We start from the raw sequence: 24,141 nt of genomic DNA, 5'->3' as shown, positions 1-24,141 counted from the left end.
TGAAAAATTGTCTATTCAGCTTCTGCCCAAACTAGAATAATGAACTGGATAACATGAAAAAGACACAAAGGACAACTATTCCTTTTTTCTTGCGGTTTTATTCCCAGTCACATCTATGCCAGTAGTCTATTTGCTTAGTCGATTAGTTAGGGTGATAACCTTTGAATAACCTTTAAATAAAGAAAACGTATGCAATAATATGATTATTCCTGAGGTTACTTTATTAGACCTGTGCTTCCAATGACTAAATCAATGCTGATATTGAAATAGTTTGGTTTAATGGAGCACGCTGGACCTCTAACGCAGCTTGCTCTTGAATGCTTTGCTTCTTATATTGATTTTTATGCTGATTTTTTCCCTTTTTTCCGTGTGAGCTTACCTGCGATAACTTCTGGACACTTGTAGATCATTAGGACTAGAGTGTTCTTAACAGAAACAGCAACATTTTATGGTTACCTTGTCCTCAGCGCTCCGTGTGTCTGTGGCCTAGACACAGCTGAAGCCTGATTACAGCGTCTGGGCACCGAGCAGCCTCAATAGCCTGGAAAGGTGCTAACCGCTAGGCTAACTAGCAACAAGATGCCTTCCCTCTCCACAGATGACTACCACAGCCTCCTGCAGAAGATTGCAGTACTGGAGACAAAAATTCATCGCTTAGAAGTAAACGTAGAGGTAAATGGACTGTGTGGAAATGAAACAACCTTGCCTTTGATTCAAAACAATGGCGATGAGCAAGCTAGTACACAGCTAAGGAGCACAGATAACATGACCAAGAAAGTAGACTCTGTGCATTATTATAAATCCTCAAGTGATAATCCCCCCTTAGACTGTCTTGGTGCAAAACCAAGACATAAATCATGTCTCCTGGAAGGGGGAGGACGTATCACAGGCAGGGCACAGCGAGCTGAAATCTCTGAAACCGACTGGCCTTCACTTCCTACGAGACAGAGAAGCTCTTCTACCCCTGTATACGGGAGGAAACAGGACTGGACAACCGTGAATAGGAAGGTTAACAACAAACCTCCAAAACAACTGAATGTGAAACTGCAGAACAGATTTGCTCCACTATCAAAGGACCCTGGATCTATATCGGACAACCATCCATCTAAAAGCAGCGAAATAAGGTCTGAAAATCTGTTGAAAAGTGAAAGGCCACAGGGAAAGCTAAAGGCTAGGCCTGAAACTCTGATTGTGGGTGACTCTGCCGTAAAGGATGTACAAAGGATGTGCGGTAAGAACACTAAAGTCCTCTGCTTTCCTAACGATATGGTCAACAACCTGAAGGAGAGAATTCTTCAAATTGCAGATGAATATCCAACTGTGACAAACATTGTTCTGCATACAGGGTCAAACGATGTGTCCAAACAACAGTCGGAGGTTCTGAAACGGGACTTTACTGGATTATTAAATACTGTAAACTCTCTGAATGCAGCTGTATTCATCAGTGGACCTGTACCGCCGGTCAGAGGAGGAGACGAGAGATTCAGCAGGTTGTTTACACTGAATAAATGGCTTATATCAGCATGTGCTGACCACTCAGTGCATTTTATCGACAACTTTAATATTTTTTGGGAACGCAGGCATCTGTTCAAAGCAAATGGATTTAATTTTAACAAGTCAGGGGTGAAACTGTTCACCTCCAACTTGTTTTATTCCATACGTCATCCATCCGTGCTTGGTGCCAAGGCTGAGATAAACGAGGAGTTATCTCATAAAGAGGAACAAACAGTACTCCAAGAACAGACAAAGCCCAGCAGAAACCTTGAGGAGGAGCTCCATTTGCCCCCACCCGGGAAGAGCCTCAGAAAGGAGAGACATCCATGGCATCTGAGGAAGAGCCTCAGAAAGGAGAGACATCTAAGGCAAGAAGAGGGGTCCCTATTTGCCTCCAACTCTCTCAACAACACCAACGACCAGGACCAGGGACCACGACCTTCCCCAGTCCCCCAAACCCCTGACAGGCCATCACCCTCCTCCCCCTCCCTTTCTCCCTCCTCCCCACACCTGAAATTCACTGAGGAGATGATGGAGCGGGTCAATGCTGGGCTCAGATCTACCCCCCCGTCCCAATCCCTTTTTGTCCCCCATAAACCCCCCACCAGAGCGGCCAAAGGTTCGCCATCGAGCCCCACCCTCAACAGAGCAATCGAAGTCACATTGCCCAGCCTCGCCCCCCTTAGTTCCTCTTCATGCCCTGTCTCCGCAGTCTGATGCGTGATGTGTGAAGGGTCCGGGCTGTGAGGATTATGGCAGTGATGACTTTTCCCAGGAGAAGCTGGGACCCTGTTTACTAGAAGGTTTTAAAATTTCTGTACTTTTAGGTGACAGGAGACATGTGGCCTGGTCAAAACACAGAGAGCTGCACTCTAAAAGATCTTTAAACATAGTAAACATACCTTGTGTGCCACAGACTGCTCCCAAACACGAGGGGACAAGTAATACCTCTAAAACACTTAAGTTGGCTTTATTAAACATTAGATCTCTAGCTGGGAAAACATTTTTAATTAATGATTTAATCACTGAGCACAGCCTTGATTTTATGTTTTTAACTGAAACTTGGTTGGACCAAAGTAACAGTGGAGCTGTTCTCATCGAGACGACCCCTCCTAACTACAGTTTTATCAGTGAGGTCAGGGCGAGCAGGAGAGGAGGAGGGGTTGCTGTCTTATTTAATGAATCATTTCAATGTAAGCAGCTATCTCCTGGAAGTTTTCAGTCTTTTGAATATGTGGCTTTACAGCTGAAGGCCCCATCCAAAGTTGTGTTTCTTAATGTTTACAGGCCTCCCAAATACTGCACAGACTTTTTTAATGACCTCAGTGAACTGCTGTCTGTGATCTGTGTTGATTTTGACTGTGTAATTATTGCTGGGGATTTTAACATTCATGTGGACAACCCTCAGGACAAAGGGACTAAAGACCTGAGTAACACTCTGGGCAACTTTGGGCTGACTCAGCATGTAACAGAGGCCACACATAATAGAGGACACACTCTTGACCTACTGATCTCCAAAGGCCTGAGCATTTCAAAGGTTACTGTGTCTGATGTGGGCCTGTCTGATCATTACTGTGTTTTCTTTGAAAGTAAAATCTCAGCCCACACAAATATATCAACAACAGTGATCACAAAACGGTGTATAACTGAACACAGTAGTGCAATTTTTAACCAGGTCTTCCCATTAACACCTGACCTGTCCAGAGGGTCAGTCAATGAACTCGTCAATAGCTTCAATGCTAACATGTTAAATGTAATGGACACTATTGCTCCCATTAAGGTGAAGGTTATCTCTGGAAGGAAAAAGTCTCCATGGAGAAACTCCACACTGGTGAAAAATGAAAAAAGAGAGTGTAGGAAAGCTGAGCGCAGATGGAGAAAAACAAACCTCCAGGTTCATTATGACATCTATAAAGAGAAACTTCACAATTATAATTTACAACTGAGGAGTGCAAGGAGGTCCTACTTCTCTGACATCATCACTAAAAACAGCCATAATGCTCGGGTCTTATTTTCTACAGTTGACAGGCTAACAAACCCCCCTGTGTCAGTGGCAGCTGAACTTCATTCGACCATGGCCTGCAATGACTTTGCCAAATTCTTCACTGAAAAAATCCAAAAAATTAGACAAGCAATTGGTACATCAACAGCAGATCCAGGATATGTACTGTGTCCACCAAAAAACTGTTTAAACACCATGAAACAGTTTCAACCTATTAACAGCAAAGACCTGGAGGACATCTTAGGTCAACTGAACTCCTCCTCCTGCTGTTTAGATGTCCTGCCAACAAGTTTTTTCAAAAAGGTCTCAAAGACTTTAGAGTCAGACCTGTTACAGATCGTCAACTTTTCTTTATTATCAGGTGTGTTTCCAGAATCACTAAAAACTGCTGTAATCAAACCTATACTGAAAAAGGACAATCTTGACAAGACACAAATGAACAACTACAGGCCGATCTCAAATCTCCCGTTTTTAAGTAAGATCATTGAAAAAGCAGTTTCTCAACAGCTCAGTTACTTCTTAAAACAGAATAATTGCTACGATGCCTTCCAGTCAGGTTTTAGACAGAACCACAGCACTGAAACCGCTCTGACCAAAGTGTTTAATGACATATGTCTGAATACAGACAGTGGAAAAATGTCAGTCCTAGTTTTACTGGATCTCAGTGCAGCATTTGATACAGTTGACCACAACATATTACTCAAACGACTGGAGAACTGGACAGGTCTTTCAGGAACTGTACTAAACTGGTTCAAAACATACGTAGAAAACAGGAAATACTTTGTATCAATAGGTAACTTCACATCTGAGCAGACAAGTATCACATGTGGAGTTCCCCAAGGTTCCATCTTGGGACCCCTTCTGTTTAACATCTACATGCTCCCACTGGCACAGATTATAAACAACAACAAAATAAACTATCACAGCTATGCAGATGACACACAAATATATATCACAATGTCACCAGGAGACCGAGGCCCTGTACAGGCTCTTGGTAAATGCATTGAGGAAATCAATGACTGGTTGTGCCACAATTTTCTCCAGCTAAACAAAAACAAAACTGAGGTAATAGTCTTTGGCGCCAAAGAAAAACGATTACAGGTCACCAGAGAACTTCAATCTATACATCTAAAAATCACAAACCAGGCGAGAAATTTGGGTGTAGTGATGGATGCAGACCTAAACTTAGAAAAACACATTAAGACAATAACAAAGTCAGCTTACTATCACCTCAAGAATATATCAAGGATAAAAGATCTGATGTCTCAACAGGACCTGGAAAAACTAGTCCATGCATTCATCTTTAGTAGGCTTGATTACTGTAACAGCATCTTTACAGGTCTACCTAAAAAATCAGTCAGACAACTACAGCTCATTCAGAACTCTGCTGCTCGAGTCCTCACTAAGACCAAAAAAGTGGACCACATCAGTCCAGCTCTGAGGTCCTTACACTGGCTGCCTGTCCGTCAGAGGATAGACTTTAAAGTTCTGATGCTGGCCTATAAAGCTCTGAATGGTTTAGGACCAAAATACATCAATGACCTCCTGACCCAGTATGAACCATCCAGATCCCTCAGGTCATCTGGATCCGGTCTTTTATCAGTTCCCAGAGTCAGAACCAGACACGGAGAAGCTGCATTCAGCTTTTATGCTCCTTATATCTGGAACAAACTCCCAGAAAGCCTCAGATCAGCTGAAACACTCAGTTTATTTAAATCCAGGTTGAAGACTCACCTGTTCTCAGCTGCATTTGAATAAAGCACCAAATCCACACTTTAAGCTTAAATTTCAAAACTTACATTTAACTACTGATTTTATCTACTGTTCTGATTTTATCTGTTTTGATTTTATATACTGTTGTTTGTTTGTTTGTTAATTAGTTAGTTAGTTTATTTGCTTGTTTTAATGAATTTTAAATCATGCTTTTTATTTGTTCTTGTTTCTAATGTCTCTGTAAAGCACTTTGAATCACCTTGTTGTTGAATTGTGCTATACAAATAAACTTGCCTTGCCTTGCCTTAACATACATATAAAAAAAAAATCCCAGTACCATCTTTTCTTCTCCAAGGATTACGTGACAGTTTTAAGTTGGGTAGTTGCGCAGCTGATCTGACTTTACCTAAAGAGCTTTATTACCTTCCTCCATCCAGGACGTCAGTGCTGGGTCCATTGAGGTGAGCAAACTACGGTTCCATCCAATTATCTGATTTTTAACTCAAACAAATTTATCAGAGAGATAGCAAAAGCATTAGGACTGGCCAAACCATCCGGTACACTCTTATAAAGAAGGAATGTGCTGACTAGCTCAGCAAGAAGCCAACAGAAGCACATGATGATAGAATTATTTCCCTAGATGAGAAAAACAACATTTAAATAAGTCAAGAAAATTCGTGGCAAGGCAGGCGTGGCATTGTCAAGATCTACAATCAATAGATACACTGATCAGTCATGTCGGCCCCCCTTTTGCTGACGGCTGAGTTTGAGTCGTGTACTCCACTAGACCCCTGAAGGTATGCCTACTACCTGTAAGCATCTGGGTGTTGTTTTTAGGCAGACTTGAAACAAACTGACCCTATTTCAGACACGCAAATAAGGCACCAGAACAAAGAATCAGGATCAAAAATACGATCTAAAGTGGTTATTATTACAAACAATTTTACACAAGATAATCTGAAGATCTGAAGTTTACATTATTGTATTTTGCACAACTCTGTTGCTTGTGAAGCTCGCACACAAGAATTTCACTCACATGTGCTGTACCAATGTACCTGCACATGTGATGTGACAATAAAAGTGATTTGATTTGATTTGATCAAAGCTCTTTTAACCAGAAAGAACACGCAGGGCACCTTAAATGCAAAATATAAGATTTTTAATACACAATAAATTAAGTATACTCAGTGACCATTTTAGAAGACAGAAAAAATAAAAATATATTTATTTCCATTGGCATACTTTTAGCTTTTGCTTCATTATAATCAGACCAGGCCCATATACAGACATTGTATTGCATTTAATAAATAAGTACTAGCTTAGGGGTTGTTTTTTTTTTGTAAAGTAAGTCAGTTTCTTCTTAACACATTGTATACTGTAAATCTTCTGACAACAAACAGCAATACACAAACAGCAATACTCAGGCAAGATCATATGTAGACACATTAGCAGTGATATTAAAACACTGGAATTTAAGCCACAGTGAAACAGACGTGTGTGTTTTGGCTATTTTGTAACTGTAAGTGGCACCAATAAATCATATTTTCTGACTTGCCTCTCTCGGTATCGAGCTATATAGAGTATCTTGTGTTTCTCTGCCGAGATCTTAAGATATTCACCTTTACACGTATACTCCCGAGCTCTTAATCATTTCTCGTCTTAAGGCTAAACAAATGAAATCCACTATGACTGCAGCAAAAAAATGAACTGACAAAATCATCATTATCTACATGGCTACATACCACTGACCAGCTACCATTCATTTAAAAGTAAAAAGCTTATCATCAAGATCGCACTTTCCTCATAGCTGAAGTTAGAGCTCTGACATTCTGAGCAGCAGTGAAATAGTGATAATAATGAAGAGAAATGTCCGGGAAATATTAAACTATTCGCTGCCTTTGGGGGTTTTTGGCATACAGAAACAATTTGACGCGCTTTAAAGCCATGACAACCAAGTTCATCAGGGCGAGACAGAGTTTAAGAGTGAAAGTGAAAAAGGGAAGTGGAGCATGTGAAGGAAGCACAAACTGCCACCAGCTAACTACCTCTTTGAAATAACCACCAGCAGAAAAATTACGACCACGACTCTCTATATCGCATGGAAGCTAAATCTGGTAAAGCTGTGCTGCTTTCAATCCAATCCAATTCATATACAGTGGGGCAAAAAAGTATTTAGTCAGCCACCGATTGTGCAAGTTCCCCCACTTAAAATGATGACAGAGGTCAGTAATTTGCACCAGAGGTACACTTCAACTGTGAGAGACAGAATGTGAAAAAAAAATCCATGAATTCACATGGTAGGATTTGTAAAGAATTTATTCGTAAATCAGGGTGGAAAATAAGTATTTGGTCACCTCAAACAAGGAAAATCTCTGGCTCTCACAGACCTGTAACGTCTTCTGTAAGAAGCTTTTCTGTCCCCCACTCGTTACCTGTATGAATGGCACCTGTTTGAACTCATCATCTGTATAAAAGACACCTGTCCACAGCCTCAAACAGTCAGACTCCAAACTCCGCCATGGCCAAGACCAAAGAGCTTTCGAAGGACACCAGGAAAAGTATTGTAGACCTGCACCAGACTGGGAAGAGTGAATCTACAATAGGCAAGCAGCTTGGTGTGAAAAAATCAACTGTGGGAGCAATCATCAGAAAATGGAAGACATACAAGACCACTGATAATCTCCCTCGATCTGGGGCTCCACGCAAGATCTCATCCCGTGGGGTCAAAATGATCATGAGAACGGTGAGCAAAGATCCCAGAACCACACGGGGGGACCTGGTGAATGACCTGCAGAGAGCTGGGACCAAAGTAACAAAGGTCACCATCAGTAACACACTACAACGGCAGGGAATCAAATCCCGCAGTGCCAGACGTGTTCCACTGCTGAATCCAGTGCATGTCCAGGCCCGTCTGAAGTTTGCCAGAGAGCACATGGATGATACAGCAGAGGATTGGGAGAATGTCATGTGGTCAGATGAAACCAAATTAGAACTTTTTGGTATAAACTCAACTCGTCGTGTTTGGAGGAAGAAGAATACTGAGTTGCATCCCAAGAACACCATACCTACTGTGAAGCATGGGCGTGGAAACATCATGCTATGGGGCTGTTTTTCTGCCAAGGGGACAGGACGACTGATCCGTGTTAAGGACAGAATGAATGGGGCCATGTATCGTGAGATTTTGAGCCAAAACCTCCTTCCATCAGTGAGAACTTTGAAGATGAAACGAGGCTGGGTCTTCCAACATGACAATGATCCAAAACACACCGCCCGGGCAACAAAGGAGTGGCTCCGTAAGAAGCATTTGAAAGTCCTGGAGTGGCCTAGCCAGTCTCCAGACCTCAACCCCATAGAAAATCTGTGGCGGGAGTTGAAAGTCCGTGTTGCTCGGCGACAGCCCCAAAACATCACTGCTCTCGAGAAGATCTGCATGGAGGAATGGGCCAAAATACCAGCTACTGTGTGTGCAAACCTGGTAAAGACCTATAGTAGACGTTTGACCTCTGTTATTGCCAACAAAGGTTATGTTACAAAGTATTGAGTTGTATTTTTGTTATTGACCAAATACTTATTTTCCACCCTGATTTACGAATAAATTCTTTACAAATCCTACCATGTGAATTCATGGATTTTTTTTTTTCACATTCTGTCTCTCACAGTTGAAGTGTACCTCTGGTGCAAATTACTGACCTCTGTCATCATTTTAGGTGGGGGAACTTGCACAATCGGTGGCTGACTAAATACTTTTTTGCCCCACTGTAGCGCCAAACCACAACACCAGTTGCCTCAACGTACTTTACATTGTAAATTAAAGAAAGACAGTGAGAGGGAAAAACTCCCTTTTAACAGGAAGAAACCTCTGACTGTGGGAAATCCCTTTAACCAGTCTTTATCCTTTGATTTTATGAAAACGATAGCTGACGTGTTCAGCCTGAGCAGCACTGTGTAGTTTAAGGGAAGAAGAAGGAGGTTTTCAATGACAGCATGCAGGAGGAATACTAACTGGGATAAGAGACAACAGTTAAATCATCTTAACTAATGCATAGAGGAGGTGGGAGACAGGAGAGGAGACTATGAGAGCGTGACCAGCTGAAAGAGGAAATTGTGATACAGTATATGGAAACTATGTGCAATTACGAGGTGCTACACAGAATCCAGGTCTGCATATCCTGCAATCTTGTGTGCATCAGAGGCAAACACCTATTTAACATCAGATAAGCCAGCCGGTAGAACCCTGCAACGTTTGCAAATTATCCCGTGACACCAGGTACATCACTGAAAAAAAACTATTCAAGTATATCACAAAATGTTTAACCATGGCAGCTACAATTTCAGCTAAGTAAATGACAATACTGAAAATATATTTAAGTGTATACAAGATGCATAACTTAACCGAACGCATTAGGGAGAATATCAATGCAGTGAAGAATTTGGTTGCTGTATCCCTGAAAAAATAGCAAATTTTAAGGCAAAATAAACTACATCCTGAAGCAGTTTCAACAAGGGTACATTCACTAAGTGACCAAAAACACTTTTAAAAATAACTTTACTGGCAATAACTGCATCTCCCAAAAACAGAGAGGAGCAAGTGGTGAGAAGTTGTTTTACAACTACCTTTGAATAACAAGCAGCTTTAATGATCGGTTATCTTGTCGGCGCTTTTCATTTACATCATTTCCTTTTCTGTGGAATATACGACAATAACGTGGTTCGGTTGTTATCTCTGAGACAGGTTAGCACAAAAGAATTGTGGGTGTTAACCAGCAGCATCCTGCATCACTTGTTTTCTATGAGCGTCTGCACTTTGTGGACCAAGTCTCGGGCCATCATCAAGACCTGGGGGACGTTGTGTCTCTCGGCCATTTCTGAGAAGAAAAAGTATATTTAGAAAAAAATTACAGATACAATTATGAACACTGATAATATTTAAAGATTTAGCGTTCCTTTAATATTCAGTAAATACTGATATTTCACAATAAAAGTCACAAAATAAAAAACAGATTTTTATAGAAATCTCTGCACTTCGCTTTAACCAGCTGCTTAGTTATTTTAATGTAACATTGATTACAAGTGAATACTGGTAAACTTGATTGTTTTTCCTTTAGCATTGCTTCACTCGCTTTTCTTACCATTAAAGAACTTGATGATGTCTGTAAAGTCCATGTTATTTTCCAGGATGATGTCTCGATACATCTCCACAAGTGCCAGAGCAATGAAGAGCACAAAGTGCTCAGAGGAGGTGTGCTTGGCTGCCCAGATGGTTTCCCACACAGAGAACACATCATCGTAGACCATTTCTGTTCAGAAAAGACCGACAAATCAGATTATATTCGCTGTCACGAGAAAGTCACGGTCGATTCAAGCAAACAATATGAGGCCTGCGTTTCGCATCACCTCTCTTGAAGTCAAGAAGAAACCAGCGATAACAGAAGTAGAAGTGGGTATAGTCTCCATTCTGTTGCATCAGTTCAAACAGCTCAGAGTCCAGGATCTGTGATATGTAAGAACAATATAATGTTATCATTATCCTACGCCTGTATGCATGCATTTTTGTTATAATTCAGCCCATACTACACTACTGGATCCCTGCTGCTGGAAGAAAATACAGCAATAAGGAACAAAGAAATAACTGGGTAATAAAGGGGAACAGAGAAATCACTTATATTGTGGGTAGTCTAACTAAGTGGTAGAAATAAATACAACTTATATTCACTACAGACAAGGGAACACAAACATTTTTACTTCATAATAAGACACTATTACAACCCATATATCATGTGTATTAATTTCTATTTTACTATACTGTATGAAATAAACATATTTGGTAAATTCATTAATATGGAAAATGTGTTTTAAGCATATTGGTATTTTCACCATAGCTCATAACAGGTACAATAGGTTAGAAATCAAACAAGTCTTTTTCATATCTGCAAATGCTGTGATCCAAGGTTCCAAAACTATAACATAATTAAATTAAAACACACAGTGTCAATGAGTATATGGACAATGATACAACTTATAATTTAACCTATTCATCTTACAGCAAAGTATTTGAAGTTAAACAAAAACATATGACTGAAAGCATGAGACAAAAACACTTTGCAATCAAAATGCACTGAATGTAAATACAGAGGCTTTAAATCAAGGTGCAAACCGCTGGTTACACTAAAAAGTCTTTACTAGTGTTTACTGATAATGTGACTGCTGATAGAAGTAGCACTACACGGCCACACTCTGTGATCAGATTTAGCCAATTGATTTGAAAAATCAACAGTGATTGTGTACTGTATAAAATCTGTTGGCTTGCTTGTAGACGTAGGTGGACCGATGTAGATGTTATAACCTTAAAGTACGTATGTAGGATGTATACAGAATTATTCTACTCTCTGACAGTGAGGAAAACCTCTTCTTGTGTGCCTACATTTAAGTATCAGCAGCAAGCTGTAACAATCTTAGTAGGCTTAACCATTCAGCAAAATTACACTGTTTATAAAATGTTTATATGATTGTATGTGTGGAAAAATGTCCACTTACCTGGATAAGTGAGCGCATATTGGCAAAGTGAGAGTCCATGGCACCCCCGTGAGGAAAATTCTGGTTCATTCTCTTCATCAGTTCAGTGAAGCAGCTGAACGCCATGATCTCTGGAAAGCCCCAAACACATTTACGAGTTGTTCCTCTAGTAAATTATGTGAAGCTCTGCAAAACCCACATCTGTAAAAAACACATTGTACTTAAACGGTTTTACCAACCATCATCCAGGATAACTAACAGAGGAGCGAGCAGATCACACATGCCCTGCACATAACCGACATCCAGATGCTGCCAGACGTAACTGCAAATAGAAATAGATGTTTATTTTTGCGTTTCAACCTTGTGCATTAAAATAAACCTCATATATAGATTATTGGATATAGATTATTCATTTACCTGCACATTATGTTACGCAGCTTCTCCAGATTCTCAGTGGTGAAGTACCAATACGTTCTATCACAACGTCTGACATCTTTGTCAATACGATGCAAATTGATCAAGTACATATCCATTGTTTCTTGCTGCATGAATAATAACAATGCTGAAGTCAGTTACTGTATGATAACGATTAAAAGACTTCCTTTGAAGTTCTGTTTGCCGTGTGTAACACTTACAGAATAGGTTTGCTCCTCTGAGGACTCATCATATTTGGTGACTCCTCCCACCTCTGCAGATTCTGGTTCAGTGAGCACATTGTCTATCTCGGGCTCCTCTTCTGAAAGGCCCAGATCTGTGCCCTCAGGACTGGTATTACAAGCTGTGTCCAGATGGTGATCTAGGGCAAGATCCTCAGATGCCATTTTCTCTCTTTGTGCCAGGGAGACAGGGGGCGCAGCAAGCCCTGCCAAAGGCCTGGTTTTGATGTCCTCTGAGGTCACGTATGTTATCCCTGCAGGAATGTCCTCCATTTCCAGCGCAGAAGGAGAGTCATCCGAATCGGCTGTGTCTGGAGACTGCCGGGACTGAGACGACAACGAAAGCGATGCTGATTGAAGAGCATTCAGCACTTGTCTGACTGGAGAATTTGAACCAGGTTTCTCGAATGAAATCTCTGTAGCTTTTTTGGTTTCAACAAAGTCGCAGACAGCTGCTTCGACATCCTTTGTTTCTGCGTCTGTGTTTGAGGCCTTGATCACTTTTAATGGGATTTCGTTTTTCTTAGAAATCTCTGGCTTTTTTTCATTTAGCGGATTTGCATCTTTTTCTGCTGCAGGCGGACAAGATGACTCAACTTCCAGACTTTTGCTCTTGTGTGGCTGAAGACTTAAAGTCTGCCCAAGCGGAGGTGCTTGGAAATATTCATTATGAATCTCTGTTTCCAGCTTTAGAACATTAGTATTCTCTTTCAAATTAATATCTGTGTCAGTGGCTTTTGAAGCTCCTGACAGCCCGTGCTTCGTTTGATCTTTTTCCTCTACTTCAGCTTTTTGCTCAGCTTCACATTTCTTTGTCTCCTGAACCACTATGCTTTCTAAAATCGTCTCCCTCTTTTGTGCATCAGCCTCACTCTCGGCTGCAGGGTCCTTTACATCCTCCCCTCCTGATTCACATGTTGTGAGCTGAATCTTTACAGGCTGTGACTCAGCTGTAGGTTCCTCACTGCAGACTTCTAAGTTTTCTGCTGTTTGCTGAGAAACAGCAGACTCAGTTACAGGATGACAGCTGTCTGAATCTGGACGTTGGTTTGACAGATCGTTGGAGGCAGGGTCGGTGGAGGGAAGTTGTGGCTTGTCTGTGGTTCCATTTCCGATGGCCTTGCCTGCACCTCTGTGCTGTGCTTCTTCGTCAGCTCTGGACTCACTCTCAGCCTGATCCACTGTGTCGACCGATTCAAATACCTGGAAGCCAAAGTAGTGAACATGTGATAAATTGTAAGCGAGTACTACTGAGATTGAGTGTTTTTAAAAGCACAACAGTGGTTTCCCATGTGTTAGTTTATAAACTGTAAATAAAAATCCCACTCTATGATAAGGCACACTTTAAAAAGCATGAACTGAAAGCTTCATTAATGGTCAATAAATCTCTAATGCATTATAGATCCATTATAAACCACTAATGGTAACAAATTATGGGCTCTCAGGCTGTAGGAAATCCCTTTGACTAGTCTTTATCCTTTAAACGAGTGGTAAGTGATTTCTAAATTATCAATAAAGGCTTTTTATAAAGTAGTATGCAAATTACAAACACTTGACATTATTGCTAACAATGTTTTATTACACCACAACGACATGTAGTGATTTCTAATCCTTTGAGCATCCTTACATACGTGCAGCAATCACAATAAACTTTTTTTTTGTTGCATTATAAACTTGAATTCCTGCCTCCTTTAAATAAAATGAAGGACACTCATGATAAAAACACTGATGATAAAATAGCAAGCTTTTTTCTACATAGCACAGTGGCACTAAGTCAGTCTGCCAGATGGTTAACTATTTTATCCCTGACTGAAATATCTTACTAACACTATCGCCTACATGATGAAACCTAATGACTTATCCCCCCAGTTTTTTCTTGTTACTGTGGCATTGTTTTAGCAACCGTCTGATGGACTGCCATGAAACTTGATACAGACATCCATGCCTTTAATGTAGAGCCATTAGCTTATTATCTTTTGTAAAACTTAATTCCTTTTACTTCAATTTATCCACAAAATACCTTAAACCAAATCGCAATCCTGCTCAAAAACAGCTTCGCTGCCGTTACTTTCAGCGATTCACAAGGTATGCTTTGGAAAGCAAGAATACAACAGCAAACCATATATAAGTTGTAGTAAGTGGGCTAATGCTTGGGAAAAAAATGAAACCCGGTATGGTGTCGTATCAGAAATCATTGCTATGGAGATGATGATGAGAGAGGGACTACCTGTGCGTTGCTGCTGGAGTCGCTCTGTGAGTGAGTATTTTGTTGATCTGAGTTGCTACTTAGAGAAGACTGGAGTGAGACAGAGTATCACATGAGACAAAAACAGCAGAACTGTTAGCCAAGTTATTTTCTCACAACTCTTGAAATAGTAGGTGGTAGGTGTTACATAATGTGGATTTTTTTGTTTGTTCAAACTTGCATCTGTACTGATGGTGGAGTCCCGCTGCACGGGTCCCCTTTCCACGCTGGCTCCGGATGAGCATCGGGCGAGTGCCTCGGCATGTTTCTCTCTCTCCCTCTGACGGACAATGGCCTCGCAACCCTGCCACTCCTTCATAGTCTGCTCGTACATGCACCGCATTTGCTCATCAATCTGAAGCAATAAGCATGTGTAAATAACTGGCAAAGAATAGATAGGCATGAGAATATATCTTTATACTTTGAAAGCACATGAGTAATACCTCCCGCCGGCATTTCTCACTCATGCTGAACTTATAATGTCCTAACAGGAAGGGCCAGACTTCTTTACGGAGTGAAGGGGCCACCCCACCAAAATACACCAGTCTGTGTATCTCCTTTTCCTCATAGGCCTGAAAGGAGAAGTATTTTTACTTTTGTGTCAGACTGAAATTGCTCACTAATGAAAGGAGGCATTTCACACAGGAACGAATGACAACTAGGCGCTGTGTGATGGCTTGGTGTTCATGTATAAATCTTACAGAGCTGTCTTTGAGGAAGTTGCCCCAGACCTCCACAGAGAGGCCTCCTCGAGCATCACAGGGTACGCTGGGGTCAACAATCGTGGTGTTGACCAATGCGGAGAGGTGGGTGCGGACCGTGGACAGATGACGACAGTATGCAAGCCCTAGAGAGGAGAGATAAGGCTTCTCATTTTTAACCACTGTAATGAATTATTGATCTGCTGAACAACCCAACCAGAGTGATTCCTAAATTGCAAACACAAAGAAGATGTGATTATACTCACAGCCATAGAACGCACGGGAGATTATCTGGTATTTCATGGTGTCGCAAAGGAGCTTTAAGGGAGCCCTGGTAAAGTGAGAATATTTCAGACTTTGTCAGGTGGAATAATCAGAACGGTGATTGCAGCCTGACCATAGGAAATACTTACCTTTCTTGGTTACAGCCATTAGGCAGAGAGCCATCAGATGAGCCATTCTGTGAGCAGGAGGAGCAGGAGGACTTCCTGGGGGCTGGTTGCCACATATTAACACCCTGATCCATCAGCTCTGGGGCCACTGCACAGCAAAGTGTCCCTTACTACTACTGTTCCTATTATCACAATCAATTAAGCAAGCAAAACCAGGAGCAGCCCTAACTGATTTGGATATTAAAATGAATTTCTGAAAATGATAAGAACTGATAATACATGGTGAAAAAAAACAAACAAGAGAGAGGATGGAGATGCAGATGTGGCATACAAATTGCAAAGACTCCTTATTGTCAATGGGACTTTAATGTGAAATGGAGACATGGACACTAAACAAGGAGGAAAAATATTATGGCTGTAACAGTTTCACATTAGAAAGGACTTAATTACAAAGACAAACACTGAATATATGCCTGGATGAAACATCAGATTCATCTAAAGTGAACTGTTTGAAGTCAAAAGACATATAAAGTAATTAGAACAGTTATAGATATAATCTTTGATGATTCTGTATTGCATTATCTCAGGGAGGCAGAATAGAAAGATTAAAGGCACTAACTGAACTCCATCTGATTGCCAGGAAAGAGGATCCGAAACACATAATCGGTTGCTTCATCGTCTTCCTTATCTGATACAGAATCACATGAATCATGTGGACTTCTCTTTCGCAGTTTGGGGAAAACCTTTCCCTACAAATGGAAATAGTATGTGAAGAAAATATATCATAAATATTGGTAAAGTAAATATTGTTGCATGAAATGTTGAAAAATTATTTGAGCAGAGGTGTCCCGTTTACCTTCCCTCTCTGATTCCAGAGTGGCGGGTCTAGCTGCCCATGAGGTAGCAGGCCAGTCTCTAAGCATGTGAGAAACTGGAGCAAATGGCCTCCTTTAGGAAAGTGTAGAGGAGGCCTCTGGATCCCATCCTGGCTCACCAAAACGATTGTGCCTCCACTGTTCACTGGAGGTACCCACACGTGGGAGAAAAAATAAATAACTCGTGAAACTCATGTGACTTTATTTGGGAAATTAAAAACCATATCTGATTTTAATTTTTGCCGATTTTCACTCGATGCGCCTCTGGACCAGTGCTAGCACAGCTGGGGGTTTTTTAGAGCGCTCCAAGTCTTTGAATTGTATTCTATTTTATTTATATAGCAACAAATCACTACAGCAGTCACCTCAAGGCACATTATTGTACGGTAGAGACCATACAATATGACAGAGAAAGCCCTAACAATCAGCCAACCCCTTTTGAGCAACAGTGGGAAGGAACAACTCCCTTTCAACAGGAAGAAAGCTCAGGCAGAACCAGACTCAGGGAGAGGAAAGCCATGTGCTGTGGGGATGATGGGAGAAAGACAGGACAAAAAACACCGTGAAAGAGAGCCAGAGGTGAATAATAACTAATGATTAAACTCAGAATATTGTATAAACACACACTGAGTCAAATAAAATGAGTGCATCATGGGAATTCTCAGCAGCCCAGACTCATTGGAGTGCAACTAAGGGAGGATTTAGAGTCACCTGATCCAGCCTTCACTACATGCTTTATCAAAAAGCATCAGGTTTAAACCTAATCTAAAAATTAGAGAGGGTGTCTGTCTCCTGAATCCAAACTGGGAGTTGGTTCCAAAGAAGAGCATCCTGAAAGCTGAAGGCTCTGCCTCCTATTCAACTATAAGTAGAGCTCTACTACTCTATTGAGGTGATATGACACGATATGGTCTTGTTCTGATTGTGTGCATTTATGCATCTCCTAATTTACTCTGGGCCTCAAATGTGAGCAAAACGAAAACAAAATCCCCTTCTGTGACAAACTCATCAGCCATTTATGTATTACTGATCACTGAAGAGGAGATATGAGTCTCCAAATACAAACCAGCAGCTTTTGCTTGAAGAGCCCACAGTGTTTAAGCCCCATCAGCGGTACATTAGGTCAGAAGTGTGACCGCGAGCATGCTTGGTATTTTTTTAGACATTCACAGGGTTGTGAACCATAACAATCTCCTCCCTGAGGATCATACTGTCATTGCAGTTTTATCGTACAATCTGAAGGACAACATTCAGCCTGCCAGCATACCATAGCGCATCTTGCGCAAAGTTTTTTTGCAACACAAATGTCACCTACTACATGCCCTTCTAACTGGGTTTCTCCCTGAATTCCCTGCAACTTTGTGCTTTCCCCCTAAATTAAATTCAAATTATATTTTGACACACTGGAAAAGAACAAATATGGCTTCCAGGGAATAATCTAAAACAAGGGGCTGCACTGCAATGCTGCATAAGGTGACAACTTTGAAGGGGAAACAGGCTAAATTTAATTTTTAAATGGCACAACTTTGCATTGCATCCAGTACTTTAATAGGTGAGTTACCTTGCTGATGACAGTGGAGATACACAATCTCCTCCAAACGAATTGTCATAGCATAATCCCAGTAAACACTGAGAGAAACACAAATGGATATTGGTCAGTGAATAAACATTGTAAACACAATATTTAAGTCTCAGTAGATTGGGCTCTTTTTTTTCTGACCTTTTTTCAGAGTCCAGCTCCCCAACATTGCCATTCATCAGTTGATTTGGTGTCCACTTCAGGGTCATGAGGTCTGCAGTTTGATGTAGAGAAAGGTAGCCTGGAATGGCCTCCATGTCATCTCTCTGTACACACAAAACAAAATGTTAGTGCTGTAGTATTCAGATCAGTTACATATAAACAAATTAACAGGAGGCATCACGTTTCCCACAGAGTAAGCAAGCTTTTCTTAATATTTTCTCTCTCTTAAAATGAATAAATAAAACTAGTTTTGTATGGTTGTTTTGAAAAGGACAGGAAAATCCATACCGGCTGGACCAGGACATTGTTCTTCCCAAACAGAAGTGTGGCTCTGGAGTTTTGGTGAAGTGATTCAACATATTCCCTCACCCACATAAGAGGGCGATCATCCATGCTACCACTGGACTGTCTCTTTTGGATCTGTTAGGGATTAAGAGAAGAAGAAAACACAATTGCATACAGCCTATTGCTGGTTGTTTTTACAAGGAAGCATTCAATTTATTGACTGTCTAACCAAGGCCGGTCTTCTGGAGGGGGAATCCTGCCGACAGTGACCGCTGTGAATACGATGCCTCTGTACAAGCTCATCTGCAGATGGATCAGTCCAGAAATGGTCTGCAGTCTTAACCTTGGTGTACTCCAAAGCACAGGGGCCAACTGTAAAACAAGGTTAATGGGCTTAAAGTAAACATCCGAATAAGTAGCTATATAAACTGACAGCACAGTTTTAAAAAAAAGTACCCAATAGGGATGCAAGAATCGGTCCATCCACAGGATCCATCAGCATGGCTTCTTTGTCATAGAATGAACTGAAGCACACAATAATAACACACAAGTATACATGTGGAAAGACAATAGCGTTAACACCAAGACTGTTTTTTAATTCAGCCCCATGTTACTCATTGCATACCACAGCTCTTGATGACTTCTGTGCAAACAGATAATGTATTAATATTACCATAGAGAGGGTACAAATTAGAACACATGAGAGAAAGAAGCCTAAAAACTTTGGTAGTTACAATACATAGAAATCAGCTGCCTATGGCAAAAAAAAAATTAAAAAAAAATTGTGGCATTGAAAAGAAAAGACATTCCAAAGCCTCAAAAGGATTAAAAAATATATAGATAATCCTACCTGCTGTTTTCTACTAAGTACAGGACAATCTTATCTAGGAGCTTTTCCATCAGGGCAGTTCGAATCCACAGGTGTTTCAGCGCTTGAGGAGGAAGGTTAGCCAACTTGGACTGCCGACTGCGGTCAGTGCTCAGTGAGGAATTGTTCTGCTTGCTAAAGCAAAAGAAGAAATTTACAGACGATGTCTGCATAGTCTCTTAAAATGTAACAGGATGAAACAGGAATGAAAAATAGCACAAAAGAGTTTATATATCGATATATATGAAAATAACTATAAGAAAGAGTCTGTGGTCTCCCACAGATAAAAGTTTCACCTGTTTTCAATGAGCTGTTCCAGCTCCTGGACCTTGTGACAGAGCTCCGCAGCAGGGGAAAAGCTTTTTGCCACCTTCATAAAGAGTGCCGCAACCTTATTACTGCACAGCAGGCCTGCAATCCTACGTTTCAATCCATGAAGCACACACGCCTCCACTACAGCTGCACAAACACACATAAACATGCAGAGACTTAGCAAATATTTGATTTGTATTTATATAAAACATATAGGTATATCAATATATACATTGTTTATTTCAACTTAATCTAATCCATCTTTTATGGATTTGAAGCGGACATGTTTGTATTTGGCCTAAAGCTTTATTTTTCTCTAAAAAGCACAGTACAACTCCCTTTTGTTAAAGGCCTCAGTCTCATGTTTCTTTTACAGAAACAGGCGAAAGCAAGCACAGGTAGCTCAAGGAGAAATAGGCTGAAGTCAACACTGCCTACAGTTGCTAGGATATAAGTGTTGAGAATCATATACGCCTCACTCCTTGTTAGTATCAACACCTTTGAAGGTTCATCCTTTTACTTTATTGATTATAAATAGATGCGACTAATGAAAAGAAATCATTAGGAACAGACTGCACAGGACCTTTGGGCACTGTGAGAATGAACTCGTAGGAGGTGATATGGCTTGACACAAAGTGAAGTCAGCCGTCATTCTGTACTGTAAATGTCAGTATGGATGTGGCGGACGGTACTGTACTATTTAAAACTGAATGTCTTTTATTAGATTAGATACAATACAGAAAACCTATAATACCTTTTTTAGTTGGAGGTAAAGATTATAGCTAAAAGAAAAGACATTGTTCATGTCATCTGCAATATTAACTGAGTAATGGATTGTAATAAAATATCTAATAAAAGCAGGCAGTAGAAAAACATTTACCACAGAAGGATATAATATGGCTGCTGTCTGCATGCACAAATTTCCTCGTTACTGCCTCCTCCATAATTTGTTTCACCTAAAGGAGAGAAGTTCACCGTCAGATACGTCTTAATCAGTCTGACACAGTTACATAAGGTGATAAAGACAAAACAAGAAGCACAGAAGCGAGTGATGTTAGAAAAAGTAATGATGAAGCAGCAGTATGGCAACATAAGACATTTCCTACAAGCAGGTTATAGCATCCTGCTGATGTACGCTGCCAAAACTACCAAAACTATAGCCTCATCTTCTGCAGTTTACAAAGCCATTGCAAGTGCTGTACTACATCCAACGTGCACTTCACACTTCAAATGATTTTGCATGTAAAGCACATGCAATTTCTGATCTCCTCAATTTGTCTGATTTATTGTAAGCAGTAAAAGCAAACCTTCAAGTTTTTGTTTACATTTTCTAGTGATTCCAAAAGGAATTGTTTCTTGAGGTTTTCTACTTGCATTCCTAAACACATTCATCCATCCATCTACTTTTTTTTTTAGCTTATCCAATTAAGGGTTGCAAGTAGCCTGTCTCATGTGTTGTAGGTTGAGAGGCTCTGTGCACCCTGTACACCCTGGACAGGTCGCCAATCGGTCTAAATAATCTAAATATATCTAAATAATACGTAAATATGTAAATAAATTCACTAACAATTTATTAACACACTATACCAAACTGCAAAGTTTGCAATAAGCACACTTTTACAATATAGCTACAATCAAAGCAGCAGATAAAAAAATTTACATTTTTACCCCATTGTATGAGTCAATTTCCAACTTCCCTGTATTATATGTTTCCAATAATCAACCTAGTAATAGCACTGTATAAAGTAAACATCCACACCTTAACGCTATGTTTGTGTCATAAACAGTGATCTACAAGCAAAATGAGAGAAAAGCTTCAGTGACATCATCTGGGGTTATTCGGTCAAGCTCGACAAAGCCACAGACATTACTGTAAAACTGTGTTTTCAGTTCAAATAACACTTATATACTGTCCTTGAAAAAAAAAATCAATGTTGCTCTCCATTTCACTTTAATAAATGTCATATTTTTGAACAAGCTTGTTGTCATAGCTGCAATTATGATCAGGTTAAAAAAAGAAGAAGAAAGAAACTGAGATGAGCATGATCATGACTACACTTTTTGAGCGCGGCATTTTCTCTGAATGTTTATTGTTTGGTCGTGATCCACAAAGTAGTCACGTCTGCTGCTAAGAAACGTATCATTAAGCAATAAAATGCACTAAATTTAAACTGATGCTCAGTGCCCTAGACACATTCTCCCATGAAATTAGATGAAAATCACTTCCATGCTTAAATATGATTGTGCTGGAATTCTGCTGAATGTTCACAATTCAGGGGTTATTTATTGCTGCTGCAACCAGACCTCACGACTGTCCTGTCCTTCTCCTTCACATGAGTAAACAACATGAAAGGCACGCTTTGTATTAATTACCCATCTATATAAAGCAAAGTGAAACATTAAAATGCAGTTTTGCTTTTGTTTTTCTTAGATTTATATATCACAGCTAAGCCACTCCTTACTGCAGGATCCTGTATCAGTGCCTTAGGTTTTTGAGAGGCAATGAGTCACAGGTGAGGGGGAGAACACACACAGAGTGGGTCTAGAAGTACCCTGCTTGAGTAAAAGCTTCATATTTCTTTGCCTGCATGAGGAATCGTGGAGTCACTGTCCAGTTTATAAGGGTGGTGCATTGTGCCGCTTTCTCTGACTGATTTGCAAATACATTTAAACATATTTATGCTGTCATAACCTATATTATGGCAGCAAGAGAAGCTACTGCAAAAGCACCTATTAAAAACGCCAAATTAAGCAGATGGTTGGGTCACACCTTTAAATTCTGACTAACAGGGCGGTGGGTTGAAAAGAATATGCCAGAAAACAGGCTTAAACAATCTGTGCGTGGCTTCCTGATTGTGGTGGGTTTCTTCCACAATATAAAACCATCAACATCATCAGTATTATCGTCATCATTACCATCACCACCGTCGTCATCACCATCTTACGCCAGTCCACCAGCAGACCGGTATCCTGCACAGCCCCACCGGCAGCCTAATTGCGTCTAATCACATTATGTAAAATAAACCGTCAGTTTTATCATAAACAGGCCTACGGTGGAGTCAGCCCTGATGAACGATAACCACACACACACACTCACTCACACACACACACACACACACACACACACACACACACACACACACACACACACACACACACACACACTGAGCATATAGCGCCCGTAAACATAAAATGTGATGCGCGCAAATGAAATAAAATGCACCAACCTCCTTCTTCACATTGCGCAGCAGTTTCTGGCGCGTCTCGGCCTCTGCCACGGGAGAAAACATAATGAGTTATGCTGATCAGATGCTGTTTTGGAAATTGATGGTGATGCGCTCACGAAAGAGGGAAATAGCGGCGTCGGTACCTCCCATCGCTCCTGACAGGGTGCAGCGGCTGACACGCACAGCTTTCTGGACGGTCTTGACGGTGATTTAGGCAAGGCTGCTTTACAGGGAGAGTCAGTCCGGGATGTACGAGGTGTTCTTAACGACTACATCAAACCTATCTGCTACCTCACCGTGAACCACCACCCCTTTAAAGTCACAGTACCCTGTGCGTTTAATGTACACAACGACAGTCTCCTCCCCCCCCCCCCCCCCCCCCCCCCCGAGGGAAAAAAATGCAAGGTGCACTCACAGTCAAAAATGTATCTGTAAAAAAATACAATAAGAAACTTTTCCTAGAATGTTCATTGGCCGATTATTATTCATTCAGGTAATGAATGGGTTGTGGGGAAATGTATCTTTTCAATCTTTTCTTTCCCCTTGCATTGTACATAATGATCAAGGAAATGATCAATAAGAATGTGCCATCCCATGATATGCAATACCGTGTTTCCAGTGTTAATTATATTTACTTGCTAAACGTTATTTGTTCTTACATATCATTTCTTGATGACGTTTGATTTGTGATTTGTACTGCCTAGGTTTGCAGTACAAATCACACCTCCCAGAGTTGTTAACATTTTCTAGAGAATAATATAGACATACAGAAATGTAAATACAGAATACATATATGGCACAAAAAGTACGGAAATTAAGGAAATTTGTGTTTGTTTGTTTTTTTTATTTCTTGGATGGAAAGCCTGACTTTGTCCGCTTAAATGGTGCCATAACTGTAAAGGTAAATGCATTTTTGGGTTGAGCACCAGAGTTATGTATGTATGTATGTATGTATGTATGTATGTATGGATAGATAGATAGATAGATAGATAGATAGATAGATAGATAGATAGATAGATAGATAGATAGATAGATAGATAGATAGATAGATAGATGAAAAGGCCAAGTATGCTGCTTGTGGATGGCCACTTTTGGATCTTGGTGCTTGTACCTTTTG

At 40.5% G+C, this 24,141-nt stretch overlaps 2 protein-coding genes across 3 annotated transcripts; one reads left to right on the top strand and one right to left on the bottom strand.

Annotated features, from left to right (window-relative positions):
* Nucleotides 1–287: 287 nt before the first annotated feature.
* LOC309712130 (uncharacterized protein) lies at nt 288–5,358 on the top strand. The gene is made up of 2 exons (XM_082542741.1): nt 288–1,231; nt 1,346–5,358. Exons 1-2 carry the CDS (start codon nt 580–582, stop codon nt 2,209–2,211), a joined length of 1,518 nt encoding a protein of 505 aa, XP_082398867.1. The 5' UTR covers nt 288–579; the 3' UTR covers nt 2,212–5,358.
* Nucleotides 5,359–8,905: 3,547 nt separating this feature from the next.
* sgsm1b (small G protein signaling modulator 1b) lies at nt 8,906–23,384 on the bottom strand. Of its 2 annotated transcripts, XM_082542219.1 has the most exons (25): nt 23,168–23,384; nt 23,025–23,068; nt 20,678–20,753; nt 19,782–19,944; nt 19,468–19,620; nt 19,074–19,141; nt 18,847–18,989; nt 18,621–18,752; nt 18,312–18,436; nt 18,153–18,220; nt 16,573–16,736; nt 16,336–16,465; nt 15,738–15,864; nt 15,591–15,655; nt 15,325–15,470; nt 15,067–15,195; nt 14,805–14,978; nt 14,606–14,674; nt 12,358–13,581; nt 12,140–12,264; nt 11,962–12,044; nt 11,744–11,853; nt 10,604–10,700; nt 10,339–10,506; nt 8,906–10,074 (listed from the first exon to the last, which is right to left on the bottom strand). In XM_082542219.1, the coding sequence occupies exons 1-25, from the start codon at nt 23,172–23,174 to the stop codon at nt 9,986–9,988; spliced, it is 3,879 nt and encodes a 1,292-aa protein (XP_082398345.1). In that variant the 5' UTR covers nt 23,175–23,384; the 3' UTR covers nt 8,906–9,985. The 2 variants fall into 2 exon arrangements, with proteins under 2 accessions (XP_082398345.1, XP_082398344.1); XM_082542218.1 differs by lacking the exon at nt 23,168–23,384 and having other exon boundaries at nt 23,025–23,142.
* Nucleotides 23,385–24,141: the final 757 nt, after the last annotated feature.

Source organism: Aulonocara stuartgranti, assembly GCF_965226115.1.
Source record: "Aulonocara stuartgranti genome assembly, chromosome: 7".
Lineage (NCBI taxonomy): Eukaryota > Metazoa > Chordata > Actinopteri > Cichliformes > Cichlidae > Aulonocara > Aulonocara stuartgranti.
The sequence above is the reverse complement of the archived record's forward strand: the minus strand, read 5'-3'. Positions and strand labels throughout refer to the sequence as shown.